The 20,627-nt window shown below is 42.7% G+C and overlaps 1 protein-coding gene across 1 annotated transcript in view; it reads right to left on the reverse strand.

The window, feature by feature from the left end:
* ldlrad4b (low density lipoprotein receptor class A domain containing 4b) overlaps nt 1-20,627 on the reverse strand; it is a 264,501-nt gene that overhangs the window by 107,935 nt on the left and 135,939 nt on the right. The window contains exon 3 of the mRNA XM_026185856.2: nt 19,152-19,292. Within this exon, the coding sequence (XP_026041641.1) occupies nt 19,152-19,292 (141 nt within the window). The remainder of the gene's footprint in view (nt 1-19,151; nt 19,293-20,627) is intronic.

Raw genomic sequence — 20,627 nt, forward strand, 5'->3', positions numbered from 1 at the left:
CGAGCCATCTACCAACTGGAACGTCAGTGATTCGCTTCCCCGCTCCTCCAGTCTGCAGGTCGAAGCATCGTTGGGTAAGATACTAAACCCTGAATGTGAGTACTGTATGTGTGCAAATGTTAAACAAGGTGCTTAGGCACAGAAAAAGCGCTTGTATGAATGTGTGTGTGACTGCAGTAAAAAGTGCTTTGAGGGTAGTTCAGTGCAGTTAGAGGGACTATCAAAGGTGAAGCCTAGCAGATACCTACAAGCTATAACTTCCTGTTTTAGCACACACTATCAATCAAAGAAGCCACCCCATACCCCTATAGACATTATGAAAGGGAGAACTTTTTTCTAACCATCCTGTGAACATGCTTTTGGAAGACTTTTGGTTTTGGCATTTTTTGCCTTTCCTGGTTAGTGAAATTGTGACAAGGAAATTGGACAGAGAGAGGGGGAAGATTTGCAGGAAAGGCCTTGGGTGGACTTGATCCTGGACCTCTGCTCTCAGGTCTGCTCAGCCACTGAGCATTCAAAAGCACCCAAACATGCTTTTTAATGTTATAAACCTGAATATGTTAACATTCCAGTCTATGAGGACTGACTCGCTTTTGGAGTGAGCCTCATGTGGCCATTAGAGGAACTGCAATTGTTTTGGCACTTTGATGGTGGCTTCATTTTTCTCAGACCTGGAGGTTGCCTCTTAATGTAAAACACTGCTGCAGATAGTAAACAGACTTCCTGGGCAGTCTGTATTTTCTGTACAAAATCCAAAACATAGTCAAAATGCAAAACAGAACTCTGCTCAGGAACATGTGGTTTGGCTTGCTTCCTTCCTGATATATTGCTTGTCAGACTTAAATGTTTTCAGATCATCAAACAAATGTAAATATTAGACAAATATAATAAGGTGTTTATTATTAAGGGAGGAAAATTCCCCCCAAATAATTGCTTTCTAAACCGAATAACTGGTTGGGCCACCCGTAGCAGCAACAACTGCAATCAAAAGTGTTTCTGGTAACTGGCGGTGAGTTTTTTAAAAGGCTGTGGAGGAATTCTGGCCCACTCATCTTTCCAGAATTGTTGTAATTCAACCACAATGGAGGGTTTTGGAGCATGAACCACCTTTTTAAGGTCATGCCACAGCATCTCAATTGGATTAATGTCAGGACTTTGACCAGGCCACTCCAAAGTCTTCATTTTGTTTTTCTTAAGCCATTCAGAGGTGGACTTGATTGTGTGTTTTGGATCATTGTCCAGGCTGCAGAACCCAAGTGGCCGATGGCCGGACATTCTCCTTCAGGATGTTTTGGTAGATGGCAGAATTCATGTTTCCATTTAGCACAGCAAGTCTACCACATCCTGAAGCAGCAAAAAAGTCCCACATCATCACACTACCACCACCCTGTTTTACTGTTGGTATGATGCTCCTTTTCTGAAATGCTGTGTTAGTTTTGCACCAGATGTAATGGGACACACACCTTCCAAAAAATTAAACTTTTGTCTCATCAGAGTATTTTCCCAAAAGCCTTGGGGATCATCAACATGACCTCTTGGATGAGTCGTTGCTGTGCTCTTGGGGTAATTTTGGTTGACCAGCCACTTATGTTAAGGTTCACCACTAGTCGATGTTTTCGCCATTTGTGGATAACAGTGTGGAGACTGTGGAATCCCACAGCTTTAGAAATGGCTTCATAACCTTTTCCAGACTGAGAGATCTCAATTACTTGTGTTCTCATTTGTTCCTGAATTTCCTTGGATCGGAGGAAGGACCTTTTGATCTACTTCACTTTGTCAGGCAGGTCGTATTTAAGTAATTTCTTGATTGAGAACAGGTGTGGCAGTAATCAGGGCACCACCGTTAATTATAAATGGGGGGGGCAATCCCTTTTTCACACATGGCCATGTAGGTTTGGATTTTTTCCCCTCTTAATAATAAACACCTTCATTTAAAAACTGCATTTTGTGTTTAATTTTGTCATCTTTCTCTAATATTTGAATTTGTGTGATCTGAAACATTTTAATGTGACAAACGTACAAAAATCAGGAAGGAGGCAAACACACCACCACTTTTTCACCCCACTGTAGGTTAAACCAATAAGAGCGTTGACAATGCTTTTTTGAGGTTATTATGATGAAAGTGCATAAACACGAAATACTACGATAGTGTTGAACTTGGCAGCAGCGCCGGAGCAGAAATTAAAAATACCTCATTGTGCGGTGAATGGAATGTTCTGACTAATAAGACAGTGGCTCGTTCATCACCTCTTCTCTGGCGGGACTGTCAATAGCGCCTGACACCTACGAGCTCCGCCGCACTCCCGCTCTGCGTCCTATTTTAAACACGCGGCACTTCCAAGAATCCCCACTCCTCTCTCCATTTCCATCACGCTTTCTCTCACTCTGTTTCCATCATCTCCATCCATCCATCTCTTGTCGAAACCTCTCAGCGGGGCTTGAAGCTGTTGTGTGCGAGGCATACTTGGGCTGTGGCGTCAGTTTGGAAATGAGGCTCGTTTGCATTTAAACACTCTGCTCTCTGGGCACTTGGTAAACTTGATGAGAGGAGGATGAGGGGAGTGGAGAGAAGGAGGAGGGGGAGAACAAGGGGAAGTAAAGAGAGAGAGAGAGGGAAGGGGAGAGCAAAGGGAGTAATTGCAACACTGAGAGAGGAGTTGAAGAGAGAGAGAGAGACGGGAGTGAAGGAGGGAGTGTGTGGAGAACAGTGGCTAATATAAATTCATTATGTAAATCCGCAGCTCAAACAAATTGACAGGCGGGTATTACACCCGAGAGGAGCTGAATCAAGAGCATGAAAGCATTAGCTCCACTCACCCTTGACCTCCAACCTCGACCTGTTCACCGGAGTGTGCCTGTTATGCATACTAACGACTCAGGAGGGGCCGGGCCGAACAGAAACATTGCAACACGTTTTGGTTTCTTACAGTGGTAGCTGGAGACAAAACCTCCATCCTACATCTGCGCTGGAATGTAAACTATGCCAAAAGGAAAACACCGGAGAAGAGTGTTTTCTCATTGAAGCAGACCCACATAACAGGTACACAGTGCCGCAGCAGCAGCCATCACTGGAGACTCCTCTTTCTTCCGATATCTGAAAAAGAATATTTGAATTCCCAAACTTGGAAGACAATCTGCACTCTGACAAGCCTGCAGGAGAAAGAGGAGTGAGAAGTTCTGAAAGAGTTTTAAGAGTGCCACGTTCATCTGTCATTTGCACCTCTGGGTAACACTTAGAGCTTCACCTTTTTTTTTCTGTTTAAATCTCAGAACTCTTTATACTTTCGTTAATCGATTAAAGACGTTTTACGACAATCCACAGCTGTAGATAAAAGAAATAAAGGAAGGGGAAGGGCAAGGCTCCAGTGTGGCGGCAGCGGCTGGAGATGTCATCGGATCAAAAAGCAACACTGCGTGAGTCATGGGGATGAAGAAAAACAACATAAAAACAACCCCCTGCCACCACCCGGCACCAATCTGTTGATGATTTCTGGAGTTCGTGACATGAAAAATGACACACGGCTCATTGTTTGCTGGTCATTATTCATATTTGCATTCAAAGCCCTAAAAATGGCATGACATTATGAGGACCGGTGCATTAATAATACATTAATTATGAATTAATGGAAAAAGAAAGAAAGTTAATCTGGTTAGAAAATGAAAAGTTTAGATCTAAGCTCTAAAGAGGATTCCTGCAATTAAAAGATTTAAAACAAAATTAATCAAAAAAGAAAAATGAAGTAGAAAAGGCTAAGATATCCCTATTTTTTGTCTCTAAAATCCCCATATTCTCTAATATCCACAATGCAGCTTAGCAGCACTGGCTGTCTTTGCCATTTAAACACCCACATCATTTGAACTCCATATTCCAAGTTTTTACCACAGTCTGACCCCACTTGATCAGACTTCACAAAGCTCCCTTGAGAGGACAATACACAACTGTTTTCATAAGCTTCCCAGCACTCTCCATGATAAGAAAGTTACCCTTTAATGCAATTTTTTTATTCAGAAAACAACTTAAAACTGATGGAACGGTCTCAACACCTTCCAACAGCCTCAACAATGAATGACATTCATGCAACATAAGCCTATTTTTTTTCCTTCATTGGCATTTTGGAGATATTTTGAAGTGCACTCAATTTACTCGGCACTCCACCACCCTCCAACACTGACCGGTCTCTCAAAGTAAAATAAATCAAGCACATCTCCTATGTTAAAGCCTCATGAATATCCAAAAAGGACTGAACAATCACTTCAGCCCCCTCTCTGACTCGAAAGGCGGTTCAGCTTTGGAGGTGACCATATGGAAGGAAGGAGTTCGGAGCTGTCGCTGTTAAGTGATGGTGTGGTGAGGGGGCGGCGGCAGCCGAGGTTCTAAGGATCTGCAGCTGCTGTCGTCGCCGCCTGGGCCGGCGGACTTAGAGCCAGGCGCCACTCGTGTCTAACCTGAGTACGGCCGGGGGTAGGAAAAAAAAAACATTAAACAAGCTACAAAGACTGCCGCTGGGCTTAGGAAAGGAGGGCGAGAGACAAAGAGAGACAGCAGAAACACAGATGAAAGCAGCAGCTACAGAAAGTAAATGCGAGAAAGATAAAAGAAAGGAAGAGGGAGGTCCTGATGAATGTGTTTATCCAGTGCTTTCCCAAGTGTTTCTCATGTTGTGTCTGCTCTGAGTAAATCCTTGAACCACACAGAAGAGCAGGCCGCTCCACAGAGGGCCCGAGGACAACAAGTGGATGGCTTCGCTAATCTGAATCTTAATGAGCTGGAAATCCCTCCCATCTCTCGTTCTTTCCTCTCTCTGCGTCTCACACGCACATGTCCATTCAATAGATCCCTTTTAGGAACGGCATAGTAAAACTGAAGATGACACATATGGTCCTCCAGCGCATTCGTGCTAATGACATGCAGACCTAATTAATCATCGGTTCATCTGGATGCGATCGCAGCTCTGTGCCTCAGCGGCTGATTGTCTGCCATCATGTGTAATCGCACTTGCAATACAACAGGTGCGTGACTGAATAGGCGGCCTTGGGTGCCGCTGCACGCATCCTGACATTTCACAAAAGTTTCCCCAAAACTGTGGTGTCATATTGATGCAACTACAGGAGGAAACTGCAACAGGAAAACACTTTTTCTCCTCAGTAAATATGTAAGAAAGTAAGCAAATAATGTTCTTTAATGTGCACTGAAATTTCTTACTTCCCAGATATTGTGGGAAGACATTTACTTTGAAAAGACAAGACTGCATTTGTTTTAGCTACTTGCGGTTCAACCTTGTCCTCCACTGCAGCTAGTATATGGTAAATGGCCTGTATTTGTATAGCGCTTTACTAGTCCCTAAGGACCCCAAAGCGCTTTACACATCCAGTCATCCACCCATTCACACACACATTCACACACTGGTGATGGCAAGCTACCAGAGGCGAGGCTGCCGGACACTGGCGCCACCGGGCCCTCTGACCACCACCAGTAGGCAACGGGTGAAGTGTCTTGCCCAAGGACACAACGACTGAGACTGTCCAAGCCGGTGCTCAAACCAGCAACCTTCCGATTACAAGGCGAACTCCCAACTCTTGAGCCACAATCGCCCCGTATACTTCATTGGCTGCAATACAGTATTTATTGATTTCTCATTGTCCTCAATGGCAAATCTTCTCACAGGATTTTTAAAACAATCCTGAAAACACCTCTGTAATACATTAACTCTTTACCCCTTGGAAGCTTACCTACCCTTGAAGCTCTTTTCTGAACTGAGTGCTTTCTGTCATATTTCAGGACTGCTTATGAAACCAAATGACTGGGTGGAAGTTGGTGAGGGTGCTCTCTGCCTTTGCAGCTACCCTCAAAAAACCCCGGAAACTGTTCTGATGGTCATCAAATCACATTTTTATTGATACATACAGAGGTACCTAAACTCATCATTAAAGGGTGCAGGAGAGGTAAAAAAAAAAAAGACATCTTTATGTGGCTCAAAGAGTCAACATGATCTGCAACACAACATTTGCCAATAAACATAGAACAGAATGTGCCGGCTTGTAAGTACAAAAATATAAAGGGAGGTGGTATGGTTGGTGTGGTAGCAGTTCAAAAAAAAATATAAAAAAATAAAATATTTTATGCATGTAGGTCAAAATCAGGTCAGTCAGCCAATCTTAAACGTGTCACAGAAACATCTCCTGGCAGCACAGCAGGCCCCCCGCTGTTATATACACTAGCAGATGTTATGTTGAGATCTGTGGCGAATTAACAACAATGCATTTGCTACTGAAAGCCATCAGCTGTCAGCTGTCACCACTCTAAAGCTCTAAACACACGTCAGACTGATCAGTAAAGCATTGATCACAGAGAATGACAAACGTTTGCTGTCTTCATTAGTAACGCATGTGAGATGTTTCAGTGCAAAACCATCCGCTGCCTCGGGGATCCTGCAACACAATCAAAGGAACGCCGGTCACTGAGAGGGGGCGCTCCTATGGAGCCTTGAGAGTGGACCGCTCGCTCACACCGCATAATGAAAAGAATTCCAAAACGGACTGCAGGGCCTAGTGACATACCCTCCGTGTGAGCTGATAACATCACATGATTAATATTATATTTAGCTACTTCTGATCTGAAGGAAAAATAACAGATTGCATTTGAAGCCTTTTTGCTAATTAGATTACATTTATTTCACAAATGCTTTGACCAGCAATGGATATCCTTAAAATAGTACTTCTCTTAGTGGTATCCGTCTGGTATTTTAACCCTAATTTTGTCTGTATTTAAAAAAAACAAACAGGAAATTCAAATTCAAAACACAACTCACACTTGCTTTACTTTCTTCATATAAATTAAGATTAAAAATCAGCACTAGCAAATGGTAACACTATAACACTATTCCGAATAAAGGTTTTTTGGTTGCTGTTGCCACAGACAGTGCAAAAGATGGGGCTTGTGCTAAGGTTGGCAGCTACCTGTCTGTGATTTATTCTTGTATTTTATGCATTTTCTGGTATAATATCAGCCCAAGCAACTCACTTCTGCTGTGTATACATCTAAGGGTCTACGGAACACCTTTTCAATGATTGCAACAGTTATAAGAAAACTTTTCCGCCACCATTTGTGTGCTTCACTTCCTCACCTGAATATTTTTTAGTAGTCACGGAACGTACCTGAGAAAATCCTAAAAAGAAATCAAAGAAAAGCGTCTGGCATCCAGGTACAGATTAGACGAGCCTCCAGGTTGGAAATCCACCGATTGGACGGGAGGCTTCACCGTTTTGACTGCCGGTTACTCTCCAGGTTGTGGTTGGAAATACACCCTCACAGCCACTGTAGCCTTGGTTCTTCTCGTGTAATCCTCTGGATTCTGTCGATTGCAGCCTTACCACTATGGCCCTGGGTCTTGCATTGCCAAACCAGTGGTTGGTCACGCGGCACAGTTGGAAATCTCGTGAACGGACAAGGTCTGCTGTCAGTCCCACTGTGGCCACCTGATGCGAAACCTACACTGTCGGATTGCTCTTCTGAACATTCGCTCCATCACCAACCAGTCTTTGTTCCTTAGCTGAGTTAGTTAGTTACTTAGTTGAGCTTTTCACAGGAAAAAACAGATTTTTTTTTGTTTCTCAAGGAAACATGGCAGAGGGTTGGCGAGTTTATTCACCTACATAACTGTGCTCTGCTAGCTGCTCCTATCCGACTTTTTATCTTATATTATTAAGTTGGAGAAAGTTCTAATTCTTGGGGATTTTAACATTCATATTGATGATTTCTGATCAAACATAGCAGCTGAACTCTTATCTATATCTGATTATTTTAACTTTGTTCAAAAGTACATGTTTTTGGACCAACTCATCTGAAAAACCATACTGTCATGGTCCTGCGACCATGACTCAGTGACTTTATGTTTATGTTCTTTATTGTTATTACTTTCATTATTATTCATGGCTGTTTTGGGATGGTTTGTGTTTGGGATTTTAGACACTGGGTTCTGGGTTTGTGCTCCCTCTGTTGGTCCCTGGTGTTAGTGTTCCCCTGTCTCGTCAGGTTAATCAGGTCCAGCTGTTTCCCCCACCTGTGTGTGATTTCCCAGTGTCTCTTTGTGTATTTATAGTGTGTGATTTCTTCTGCTCCTCGTCGCGTCGTCTGTGTTCATACCTGGTGTAATCCCCTGCGTGCTCTCCCTGCTGTTCTCCCTTCATGCTCAGGTTTGCTATTTCTTTGTGTAGTTTCTCCCAGTTAGTTCATCCTTAGTTCTGTTTTACCATCCCCACTTTATATTGGATATTATCAATAAATCACCCTCACACCTGAATAAGTGCTGCGTTTTGAGTCCTCCTTCCGCTCTCCACACGGCCGCTGCCCCGGACCGTGACACATACCTTGTTTTTCTGTGGCCATCAACATTATCGAGCATCACACGAGAGGAACCAAGGTTGTGGAGGATGTGCATTTGAGTGACCATAAGTGTGTCTTTTCTGACCTCAACTTTAGCTCTAATCAAACAATCCTGAAATCAAAAACTCATCGATGCATAATAACTGAGACTACTGCTGAAAGGTCCGCTGTCATGTTTGACATTTCTCTGCGTTCTAATAGAAGTCATGTAAACACTCTTGTCCAGTGCTGTAACAGAGAATGCTTATCCATTTTGGATCAAGTGGCACCTATCAAGTTCTATCACACAGAAGGTATGAGTCTACTTTAAACTTAAGGAGAATGTGTTGCAAAGCTGAAGGACTATGGAAGAAAACTTGAAGCACCCAGGCTCTAACTTCAAGATCTAATGCTCTACCTAAATGAACCAGTAAAAATACCAGATCAGAATATTTTTCTAGATTCATATCAAAGAATATCAACATATCAAGAGAAATCCCAAGGTCTTTTTTGACAAAATCAGTGCTGGTAACCACCAGTTGTCTCTAGCTACAGTACCTATAAATGTGCACTCCAAAGGGCTTTTTGTCAATAAGATTAGAGAAATCAATGTCAAAAACTCCCCAAAGCTAGCTTATTCTGCTAATGAGGCATCTAATTCTTACTCCTGGTCTACCTTTACACCTGTGAAATTTGATGATATGGTGGCCCTGGCAAATAACATAAAATGAAGCCGTCTTCATGCCCACCAAGGTTTTTATCAAAGTCTTTGACTGTCGCCCCATAGGTTGTAAACCTTTTAATGTTTTTCTTCAGACTGGGATGTTCCCCAGCTTTTTTAAACAAGCCACTGTGGAACCAAAGCTCAAAACACCCCAACTTGGACCTGACATTATATCAAAATTATAGAGCAATTTCCAAACACCCTTTTATGTCAAGACGTACACTCAACAAAAATATAAACGCAACACCTTTGTTACTGCTCCCATTCCCCATGGGATGGACGTAGAGACCTAAAATTCATTCCAGATACACAATATAACCATCCCTCCCAAACAGTGGTCACAAATCAGTCCAAATGTGTGGTAGTGGGCACATCTGCTATATTGAGATAATCCATCCCACCTCACAGGTGTGCCACATCAGGATGCTGATCTGACATCATGAGTAGTGCACAGGTGTACCTCAGACTGCCCACAACAAAAGGCCACCCTGGAAGGTGCAGTTTTGTCTCACAGCAAAATGCCACAGACGCCACAAGCAATGAGGGAGCGTGCAATTGGCATGCTGACAGCAGGAATGTCAACCAGATCTGTCGCCCGTGCATTGAATGTTCATTTCTCAACCATAAGCCGTCTCCACAGGCATTTCAGAGAATATGGCAGCACATCCAACCGACCTCACAACCGCAGACCTCGTGTAACCACACCAGCCCAGGACCTCCACATCCAGCAGGTTCACCTCCAAGATCGTCTGAGACCAGCCACCCAGACAGCTGCTGGAACAATTGGTTTGCACAACCAAACAATTTCTGCACAAACTGTCAGAAACCGTCTCAGGGACGCTCAACTGCATGCCCGTCGTCCTCATCGGGGTCTTGACCTGACTCCAGCTCGTCGCCGTAACAGACTTGTGTGGGCAAATGCTCACATTCGATGGCGTCTGGCACGTTGGAGAGGTGTGCGCTTCACGGATGAATCATGGTTCACATTGTTCAGGGCAGATGGCAGCTGAGAATGTCCCAGTTCTTGCATGGCCAGCATACTCACCGGACATGTCACCCATTGAGCATGTTCGGAATGTGCTTGACCGGCGTATACGACACCGTGTACCAGTTCCCACGAATATCCAACAACCTCGCACAGCCATTGAAGTGGAGTGGACCAACATTCCACAGGCCACAATTGACAATCTGATAGACTCCATGCGACGATGTGTTGCACTGCATGAGGCAAATGGTGGTCACACCAGATACTGACGGGTTCTGGGTCCCCAGACCCCCAATAGCGCAAAAAACTGCACATTCCAGGGTGGCCTTTTGTTGTGGGCAGTCTGAGGTACACCTGTGCACTACTCATGATGTCAGATCAGCATCCTGATGTGGCACACCTGTGAGGTGGGATGGATTATCTCAATATAGCAGATGTGCCCACTACCACACATTTGGACTGATTTGTGACCACTGTTTGGGAGGGATGGTTATATTGTGTATCTGGAATGAATTTTAGGTCTCTACGTCCATCCCATGGGGAATGGGAGCAGTAACAAAGGTGTTGCGTTTATATTTTTGTTCAGTGTAAGTGAGCAGGCAGTTGCTGCCCACCTTACCGCCTGCTTGGAAAAACACAACAACTTTGACTGTTTCCAATCTGGTTTTTGCAAAATGCATTCCACTGAAACACTTGAGAATACACAGTCTTGGTCTTAAAATACCTCTCCTTAGCTTTTGACACAGTTAATCATACTACAATGTTAAACAGGCTGAGGGATCTTGCTGGGATGTGCGGTTTTAGTGTGTCCTTAAACCAGATTATGTCTGAATCTGCAGAGCAACTATGTGGAGTCCCTCAAGGCTCCATGTTGGGATTTATTTTGTTTTTAATAAATATTCCTTCTTTAGGCCACATAATACAGCAGTTTAGTGATGTGTTTTATCATCTTTTTGCCAACGATATTCAGCTACACTGCTCTTTTAAGCTTGGTTTAAAAAGAGTTTGCTGAACAAACATTAACCAATGGTTGAATAACAACTACCTACAATTAAACCCAGATAAAACTGAAACTTTGATTATTGCACTGGACAGTGCAGTGTCCCACATTAAACAGCAACTGAGTGATCTGGATCTCTCGCAGAAGCGTAGCATCAGAAATTTAGGTGTTATTTTTGACGACGCTTTTTCCCTGCAGCATAACTTGCCAAGCTACAAATAAACTTTTACTTACTCACTTAGGGTGGATGGATCCGCATGTTTTCGATTTTGCCCTTCCAGACACAACCCTCCCATTTGTCCATGCTTGGGACTGACACTAAGGCTTGTGACCCATGCGTCTTTAACTGTCCATTATTGCACTGTTTTGTATTGACTGTGTGTTCTTAATTCATACTGAATTACTGTCCTATATATAACTCTGGTCTAATGCAGTGCCAGTAGAAGCAATACAAAACAAGTCATCCCTGTAGAACGGAGACACTGGAGACAGGTTAAGACCACTTATATAGCAATCTGAATTTAGACTCAAACACATACACACACACACACGTTTCTGAGGTATGTCTGTGGTCTGGAGGTCACCACAGCAATGATCAGCTCACAAACCATCCCTCCACAATCAATGCTTTAAACCCAACGGCCCCATTCAATTAGCGGCATCCCGCAGCTACATTCACTTGCTGCCTAATTGACCTCTGAGTCGCAGTGGAGAGCAAGTCCTGGCATTGAAAACAGCTGCACAGCGAGAGACTCTGCCAATGTTGACACAATAATTACACAGCAAGTCACCCTAACATGGGCTTTAGGGTCAAAAGTGGGTAAAAAGGAACATGCGATTGCAAACGAAGGAAGCAGAGGGGATGGGGTAATAAGGAATAGGATAGCAGGGAGGGAGAAGATAGAAAAGAGAGAGTAAAAGGGAAAGAAGACAGCTGACCGGAGGCCTGTTCAACCATGAGATTAGGCTAAGTGATGAAAAGCAGGGAGGAAATAGACGCAGAGACCGTTGGAGAGCCTCGGGTGAGAAAAAAAAAGAAGCAAAGAAGACGGATGAAAAATGCTTTAGAGATGCTTGTAAGAGCAGGCTGGGCGGTAGAAGAAATCAAGATAATACGCGTCTAGGATCACCAACACTGGGATGGGAATGGCCACTGGGACAGATCTAATAATGGGGTTTGCTAAACACTTTCAGCTTCAGTCACAGAGAATATGGCCTAAACCACTCAAGGCTTAAAACATCAAATTAACATGGACGTCTGGACATGTCATCTGTATAAAGGATGATATCATTCCTGCTATTGAAAAACATAAAACTAGCTAATCTTATCAGGTAGCCATATCACAAAGCTACACATTAAAAAGCCCTGAAGAGAAACTCCAGCAGTGATGAGGATTTTGAATAGTTCAGATTTGGTGAAATTGCTCCACACTAATCTGAGTGTCACGTTTTAATTTGTAAAAATAGTTACTGGATGACAATGGACAAGAGTTACCACCACCTTAGACGGGACCAACCCTGCCTTATTGATTTTAGGGGGGGGGGGGAAGCTATAATCTTTTATTTTGTTGCTAACTTCTGCTTATTGGGAAAAAACGGAAAAAACCCAACCCCCAAATGTTAATATTTAAAAATATAACTGATCAAGTAAAATCTCTCTGGTATACATCGCATTTTTTACAGTTTCACTGCCACTTGTTCAGTTGCTTGATTGTCTTGTTTGTTGTCTTCCATGTAACTGGAAACCATGACAACCAGGTAGTGATAAAAGCAATCACTAGAAGGTAGAAGGCAACACTGTATATCACTTTGCAACCAATTCTGCACTAGCAACCAGCAGCATCCGCTGGCAACCATTCACGGAATAGACACTTTTGCTTAGCAACTGGTGGTTACCAGAGAGGTCACTGACTGGTCTTTTGGCCTAGTGTGAATGGGGCTCTGGCAATCAATTTCATAGAGAACCCAAGCAACCACTCGCAACCAGTCATGGAATACACATTTTCCTGTAGAGACATAGTTGCCAGTTGGTTGCCGACAGGTCTGTATACCACTGTGACTGGTGCCTAACCTTGATTTGATCTAAATGGTACAGAAACAAAGTCTTGGCACCTACTGTGTGTGCCCAGACAACAGAGCTCAGCTGTTCTGTCTCTGCTTCGCAATTAGCGTTATAGTTATATTTACAGCCCGCGATAACTGGCAAACAAACAAACGTGGCGAATGACTGGTGAACATGTGGGTTCTGTTAGCAGCTACAGCAGATGTTTCCATCAGTAGTTACTGGAAAGAAAAACACAACTAAACTGGATAATTATGTTTACTGTGAATTTAGTAATGCGAAAGTTAACTGAAATCTTTGTAGCTTTGAAGTAGTAGTTATGATAGTAATAACAAAACTGTTTCATGTAGTGGTTTTAGGTGTTAGAAAACTAAATATGAAAGACAGCCTACTGGAGCATTGCAGTTTCACAAATGTATAATGTAATGTAAATGTCAGACATTTGCAGTATGGAAAAAATTTCAACATTAGCAATGAGTGGCCACCAAATCCTTAGCCACGGTTCATTCCTCACCAAGCGGTATCCTGAGTAAATCTCTAATGAAAAAAGAGAACGGTAAACTGCTTTTTGAGCGAGCATGTGTTCTGAAGATCATGTTTTCCTTTATCACAAAGACAATCGTTCCTGTTACCGCTGAAGTTGAAGCGCTTTTCAATCTTTCTAAAAAAATGGACATAAAAATACAAGCCAGACAACATCAAACACCTTCCCACGCTTACTGCATAAATAAGTAAGTGTTAATAGACTGGATTCACACACAGATGAAAAAAAATCCTAACAGAGTCTCAAATAAAGTGAATAAGAAAGCATATACGGCCCACTATAAGCTTAAGCACTTACCTTTAGCACAGCAGTGACCTTCATTTTTTTATTGAGACTCCTTCTCAGAAATGGTGTATCACAAAAAAAAAAAAAAGCATCAGAAAAAAAGGTATTGAAGCTATCAGTGGTGGACAACAGCACTGTGTAAGGCACTCAGACTGTCTGGGATGGAGGAGTAGTCAATAATGAGCCTCCTCAGTTATGATTCTCGACAAACGGAATCAATCAGCCAGCCTGAAGGCTTGCTAGATGCTATTGAAGTGCCGTTCACACTGGAATGGGATCAATGGCTAAGCTAGAGTTGACCATCGATCTGAACCATCATCTGGTCTCCTTCCCTGTCCCCTCCTCATACTTCAGCAGGGCCTAACAAGGTGAGAAAGCCAAGACAAGCCTGGCTGAAGTGAAACGGCAGCAAGCAACGCTCACCCAGTCTTAAAAACACACAAGCTCTCTTAAGGTTCCTCATGGGCTAAATGGTGCTTTACACAGCCATTACTTTTCAAAGGTCACTTGGGCCTCCACAAGGATTTTTCCTGCTATTTAGAGTAATAATGCAACTTTAATAGTGTACGTGCTACTACTCTGGCACTCTAACACCAAGCGGACATAATCTGCATCTGCATCAAATGTAGTTCACTGGACACAAAGAACCTGCGTGTGCCTTCCTCATATTTTTATCCTATTTGCTATAAGCTTTTTTAAGCCTGACATGTTGCACTGTCCTTTTTAGGAGTGGTTTTATAATAAAATAGGGAGTGCCTACTGCTTATCACAATATGAACAACTCCTAATAATGTCCTGAAATTACTGGAGGAGTACTTTGCAGATTTACAGAAAATGTTCTTACGATGTGCTCAGAGCTGCAGGGAAATCCTCATTGGAATGCTGCAAAATTTCTGTGTACTACAGCTTCTTGGCTCTGCCCACAGCAAAATCAATCATCTGTCAATATCCACATGGGTCCCCAAGAGCATTTCCAGACTGCATATGACTAATAACTATAGATAACTAAGATGATGACACATGCATAAACATATCTATCAATGCAAATATATTAACAAAAGCACCCACTTAGGAATACATCCTGGCTCTGTGGTAACAAAAAAAAAAGCTGTGAATGCAGGTGCATTTGAGTGTGTTCATACTGGCTGTAAGGTGCTTCTTAGATATTTACATTTTACAGATGCCTGCAGGTTACATGAACAGCAGTCTTACATAAAATATTCCCACATTTCGTGCCTGGATTGATGTTGGAGTGCTGTCAGAGTATTCCACAATCTCCATCAATGCTCACGTAGTCTGAGACAGATGACTGACATGATGTGCATACACATCAGGCACCTCGGTTTTTGCCTTTAATCTTCCAGTAATTCATATTTCTAATGCACTTGGAAGTTACATTATAACAAAATCCTACGGTTATCATGTTAACAAGAATCCTATATGCATATATGAGGTGTGATTAAACATTTCTGATAGTGGAGCAGTAGAAATCTAAAGCCATGCCTGATTTAAAGTTGGCCCATGATCAAGATTGTTCATTGTAACATTGTTACGTTTCCGTCTACTTGGTCTCTTCCAGGGTGTCAAAAGGGCGTCAAGGTGCCACTAAGTTGGCCACTAAGGTGGACTAAGTTGCAGGAAGCCAAATGTTGTAAGTGGTCCATGTGGTGAGTAAAACCTGTTATTGCGTAGCCAAAATACCTCTTGCATGGACTACAGTCCAGATAGCTTCTCTTTCAAAGGTAGAGTAGAACTCGATATTGTCTCACATTGTAGAATGAAGTTGCGGTACACAACCCAGCGAACAGCAAGAACTAATGACGAGCATGTCTCTCACCTGACGCACTGCATTTGGGCTTAGAAACTGTGGACTGAACTGAAAACTACTCGGTAATGATAATCCTTCACATGCATGAAGCTGATCAATCCAAACAGTGAGAACCGGACCTACATTGGCCAAATTTGAATCAGTAATTACTCTAATGTGAATTTAACTATAATTCAACTATTATAGCTAAGAGGTAAAGAGAGGTAGCAGTACGAAGCAAAGCCTAGACACTAATTCAGGCAGGGAACTCAAGATACAGTGTGTCATACACACCAACATGCCTCACATTCCTCACATCATATACCCTAACACACCCTCCAAATTTAGTTGTGGCGATAAGCTGAATAACTTGCTCTCACTTCCTTTAAACTACTGTTTCAACCCCTCCACCATCCCAGCATACTCTTTAGTCATCACGCTCTAATTTCTGTATGGAACACTATTTTGAGAAGTGAGCTCAGAGCCTAGCAACCCTTACGTATACTCTACTGCTGTAATAATAATAATCATTTCTTACACGAGCTGTCTGACTGTTGCTTTGTTATTTTGTCAGTGTAGTTTGCTCTCTTGTATAACTAGCATAGAGACAGAAGTCTTCAATGACTATGACTTTATTAACACTAGCTAAAACAGGGGTGGGCAATCTCAGTTCATGAGGGCCGGTGTCCCTGTAGGTTTTAGATGTGTCCTCGAACCAACACAGCTGATTTAAATGGCTAAATTAGCTCCTCAACATGTCGTGAAGTTCTCCAGAGGCCTGGTAACAAACTAATCATGTGATTCAGGTGTGTTGACCCAAGGAGAGATCTAAAGCCTGCAGGGACACCGGCCCTTGTGGACTGAGATTGCCCACCCCTGAGCTAACATCAGTCACTATAAGCTACTGGCCACACTGAGCCCGTACCAACAAAATGCCTTAGTATTTTGAACGCACTAAACTGAGCTTTGAGGTCCCTTTGAAAGAATGACATTATTTTTAAAGGCTACACTGTCTCACTTTAAAAGGAACTTTTTTCAATGAAAAAACATTGTAGACGATGCTAACTGTCCTTCTGTTGACTTTACTCCTCTTCACAGTAGCTTTAGCAGCCTGTACAGGAGATGCACGAGCATAATTAAAAACATTATTAACAAATGCATTAAATCTAGGGAAGCAAGCTCTGGGGCATTATAAGACACACTTTAATGAATCAAATTGGCTGCCACAAAAGCACAGGTACTAAGCAAACTTTGGATGCTCTTTAATGCCATTTTTATTAGATCTGATTTAAATGTAAATTACCTATGTCTAAAACAACACTTGGTTTCTTGTTTCTCACTGTTGTGCTAAACTGCAGCTGGCAGCAGATGTGAGGAACCTAGAGAGGAGAGGAGAGCAGAGGAGGTGCAGGGAGTGAGATGCAGGCATCAGGCTGCAGTGTGTCTAGACAGTATTCATGATCCATCTGTCTGCCACCGCCACGACAACAGCCAGCGGCTGCAACAAGATGGCAAACTCCATTAACACAGAAACGTTTTCTATGTCCCTCTCCCTTCCTCCTTTCCTCCTCTTAATCCCCCTCTCTTTCCATCCATGGCTGTGTCTCTGTCTGGTCTTCCATCTCACTTCAAGCCCCTCTTTGTCTCTTGTCTCCCCCTGAGACTGCCTGCACTCTTTTTCTTATTTTTTTGTAATCGTCCTATTCCGTTTTTCTCCTTTCTCTCACCTTCTTTTCCCTGCAACCATCTCTCTGCCCTTCTTGTGTCTCTATGGCATCAACAGAAAATGTGCACCAGCTCAGAAAATTACACTCATTGAGCAGCTTTCCCGTAATGCAAGCTGCAGACTCTTACATTAACATCCGCTCTAGATAGCTAAATATTTTAAGCACCCAGCTCAGGAGGATTCTATCCATTGGAAATTATCCCCCCACCCCCACCCATTTAAATCACCCTAAAATTTAAATAAATATAAAAAATGTTCATTTGCTGTGCCTTGTAGAGCTGCAGAAATTTAGATAGACAGCAGCAGAAAAAAAAAGTGAGATAGATTAAAAAAACAACAAGGTTGGAGGGGTTGGAGAGGTGAAACACATTTGAGGGAGGAAGGTAGAGGGCGGGGGAGTGAATGAGGGTGGGTGAGATGAGAGAAAGAGATGGAGAGGAAGGTAAGAAACCTGCCAGACACGCGCGCGCACACACACACACACACACACACACACACACACACACACACACACACACACACACACACACACACACACACACACACACACACACTCTCTCTCTCTCTCTCATGGAGCCAAGGATGAAAGTGCTGCTGTAAAAAGTTTTCCCTCTCCTCCTAAAAGTTGTTGAAAGAGAACGCCGCAGCACATCAAAGTGGCCTGGCAGACAGCCATTGAAGCCCAGTGGTGTCCTTCACCCTCTCTCTCTCTCTCTGTCTGTCTCTCTCTCCCTCTCTCTGCACCTCTCTTTCCATCTCCCCCTCTCAACATCTCTCTCTCTCTCACTCCCCTTCTGTGTTTTCATTGATTGTGACGAGTCAAGGGAACACTCTCATCTTGTTCCCTGGACAGTGGTGCTCAGCAGGAGCTAGAAGCAGGTGGCTGGTGCTGGCAGTAGGGATGAGAGGGTGCGGTATATAGATTTGGTATAATGCCTGTACACTTTGTTCCCTTATACTGATAAGCAAGGATGACGTCACAAAACAATACAACATGCAACTGAAATCAAGTTCTCAAGCAGTGACAGTTACCCTGCCATTAATTTCATGTGCCCTCAACACAATTTCCAGATGATTAGTTTTGCATTTGAGTAAACTCACGTTTCTCTGAAATTAGACTAAGTATACTAGGAAGCAGGTCTCAGGTCAGTTTGTGTCAGCTTGGGCATTGCACACATAGAGCTCAGGGGTCATTTCGTCATTTGTCACAGAGTCTTAACCCATCTCGGTTTGCTATTGACCGAACACATGCTATTGCACCGGACAGGTAGTTTAGTCCACAGAAGAAACTAATATACCGCTCCAGATATGTAGCAAAGGAAACATGGGTTTTCAGGTTATACGGCTTCATTAGGATTACACTGAAGTGATGGATCAATGTAAAACAACAACATGCCAAAAGTACTTTGATGAATGATAAAAGTAAGTGTGAAGTTAACTATTGCACCATTTAAAAACTTTGAATGTGAAGTGCCGGGGGCAGAAGTCAGAAAGTTTGCAACACCCATGAGAAAAGCTCAAAACCCCAAACCCTTGTCCCCGGTGGGGCAAAATCAGAAGTGAGGCAAAGCAGAGAGAGGATGCGTTGGTGTGGTTTGATGGTTTGAGGTAGACAGATAGAGACACAGATGTGTAACAGCATCCTGCAACACTCACAGTTGAAGATGCCCGGCGGAGGGTGTTGGGTGACCACAGGGCAGTTCTCCTCATCGCTGTTGTCCCCACAGTTATTCAGCTGGTTGCAGATCAGCGAGCCCAGACGCAAGCAATTCCCATTGGTGCAGTGGAATTTGCACTCTGTACGGTGAGGGAATAAAAGACATGTTACATTTCTTAGCAAGAATAACAAACATTTAGTTGTCTGAAGCTGTACATTGAAATGAGGCAAAGCCTGATGTTAATACCACATTTTGTTTCCTATCAGAACAAAATGTTCTATTCATTCAAGATCCCAGAGTCATAATCATCTTTTAAAGAATTAGTCTGCTTCTTCTCTGCTCTGGAAAGATCTATAATTAAAAAAAAAAACATTTAGAAACAATCACAATCAAACCATAGTGGAAAATTAAAATATATATATAAAAATGCCTTTTGGTAAAAATACATGTTACAAAAGAGGGAAAGAGAGAGAAAAACACAAGTTGAAAAAAAAAAAGTCCGCCCACACACATACACCAGTGTCACTGCAGTAGTAGTGCATTCAGGCGAGCTCTAAAATGTGTAAAAGCATTGATAAACCGCACAGACAACAAAATGTTCAAATGCTGGACTGTTATGTGAAATCCTCCCCGTTATCTACGCTTCAGAATGTGCAAGGTCGCGTGGAATGAGGTTTTTTTTTTTTACCTGTAAGCTCAAATACAAAGCAGAGTTAATGTGCTGAGTTCACACAGAAACAAGGTCAGACAAAAAAGTGGTCTCCTGTTCAAAACAACAAATAAATAAACAGCTCTTTCAAACGGCCCTTTGATGTGCCGCAGCCCTGAACCGTAATGTGGTCCCGTCACGGCTATTACCAAAATGCTTCTCTCCCTCTAAATATTAATACGCCTGATTAGCGCTATCTGGTTTGAAAAAAACATAAAAACCCTCCAAACTGTAAATGGGAAAGTATATATATGTGTGTGTGTGTGTGTGTGTAATCATGTAGAGCTTTAATCGTAACAAATAAGAATAATAACAACAAAGTGTTTGATGCACCACAAAGCAAGGCCATGTTAGTGTGGCTCAGAGTGTTATTTGTGTGTTTTTAGTGAAGCCGATACGTGAGAGCTGCACTCACACCGAGTTCGCCAGAACTTCACCGACTGCAAGAACAGCGAGACATGAATGACAGTGTTGATGTGCACTCGTACAGACTGTGATGGTTTTTCCTGTGACACATTATGATTGATATGTTTTTCGATTATACGTGGAGGAAAAATGCATTTATGCTGAATGGAAACGAGTATTTTAAAAAATCAAGAAAAAAAATATAGTAAAAATTTCCTTAAATTGTCGCTAGTTTTTACTCTAAGGAAGAAAAAACTCTATGCACTCTATGCCAGCACTGTGACAACAGCTCTTAGTGTAGATGCAGTCTTTTCTTTTTAGTTCCTTGCACTATGGGTTATCAACATCTGGTGCGTAGAC

Source organism: Astatotilapia calliptera, chromosome 11, assembly GCF_964374335.1.
Source record: "Astatotilapia calliptera chromosome 11, fAstCal68.1, whole genome shotgun sequence".
In the NCBI taxonomy this organism is placed as follows: Eukaryota; Metazoa; Chordata; class Actinopteri; order Cichliformes; family Cichlidae; genus Astatotilapia; species Astatotilapia calliptera.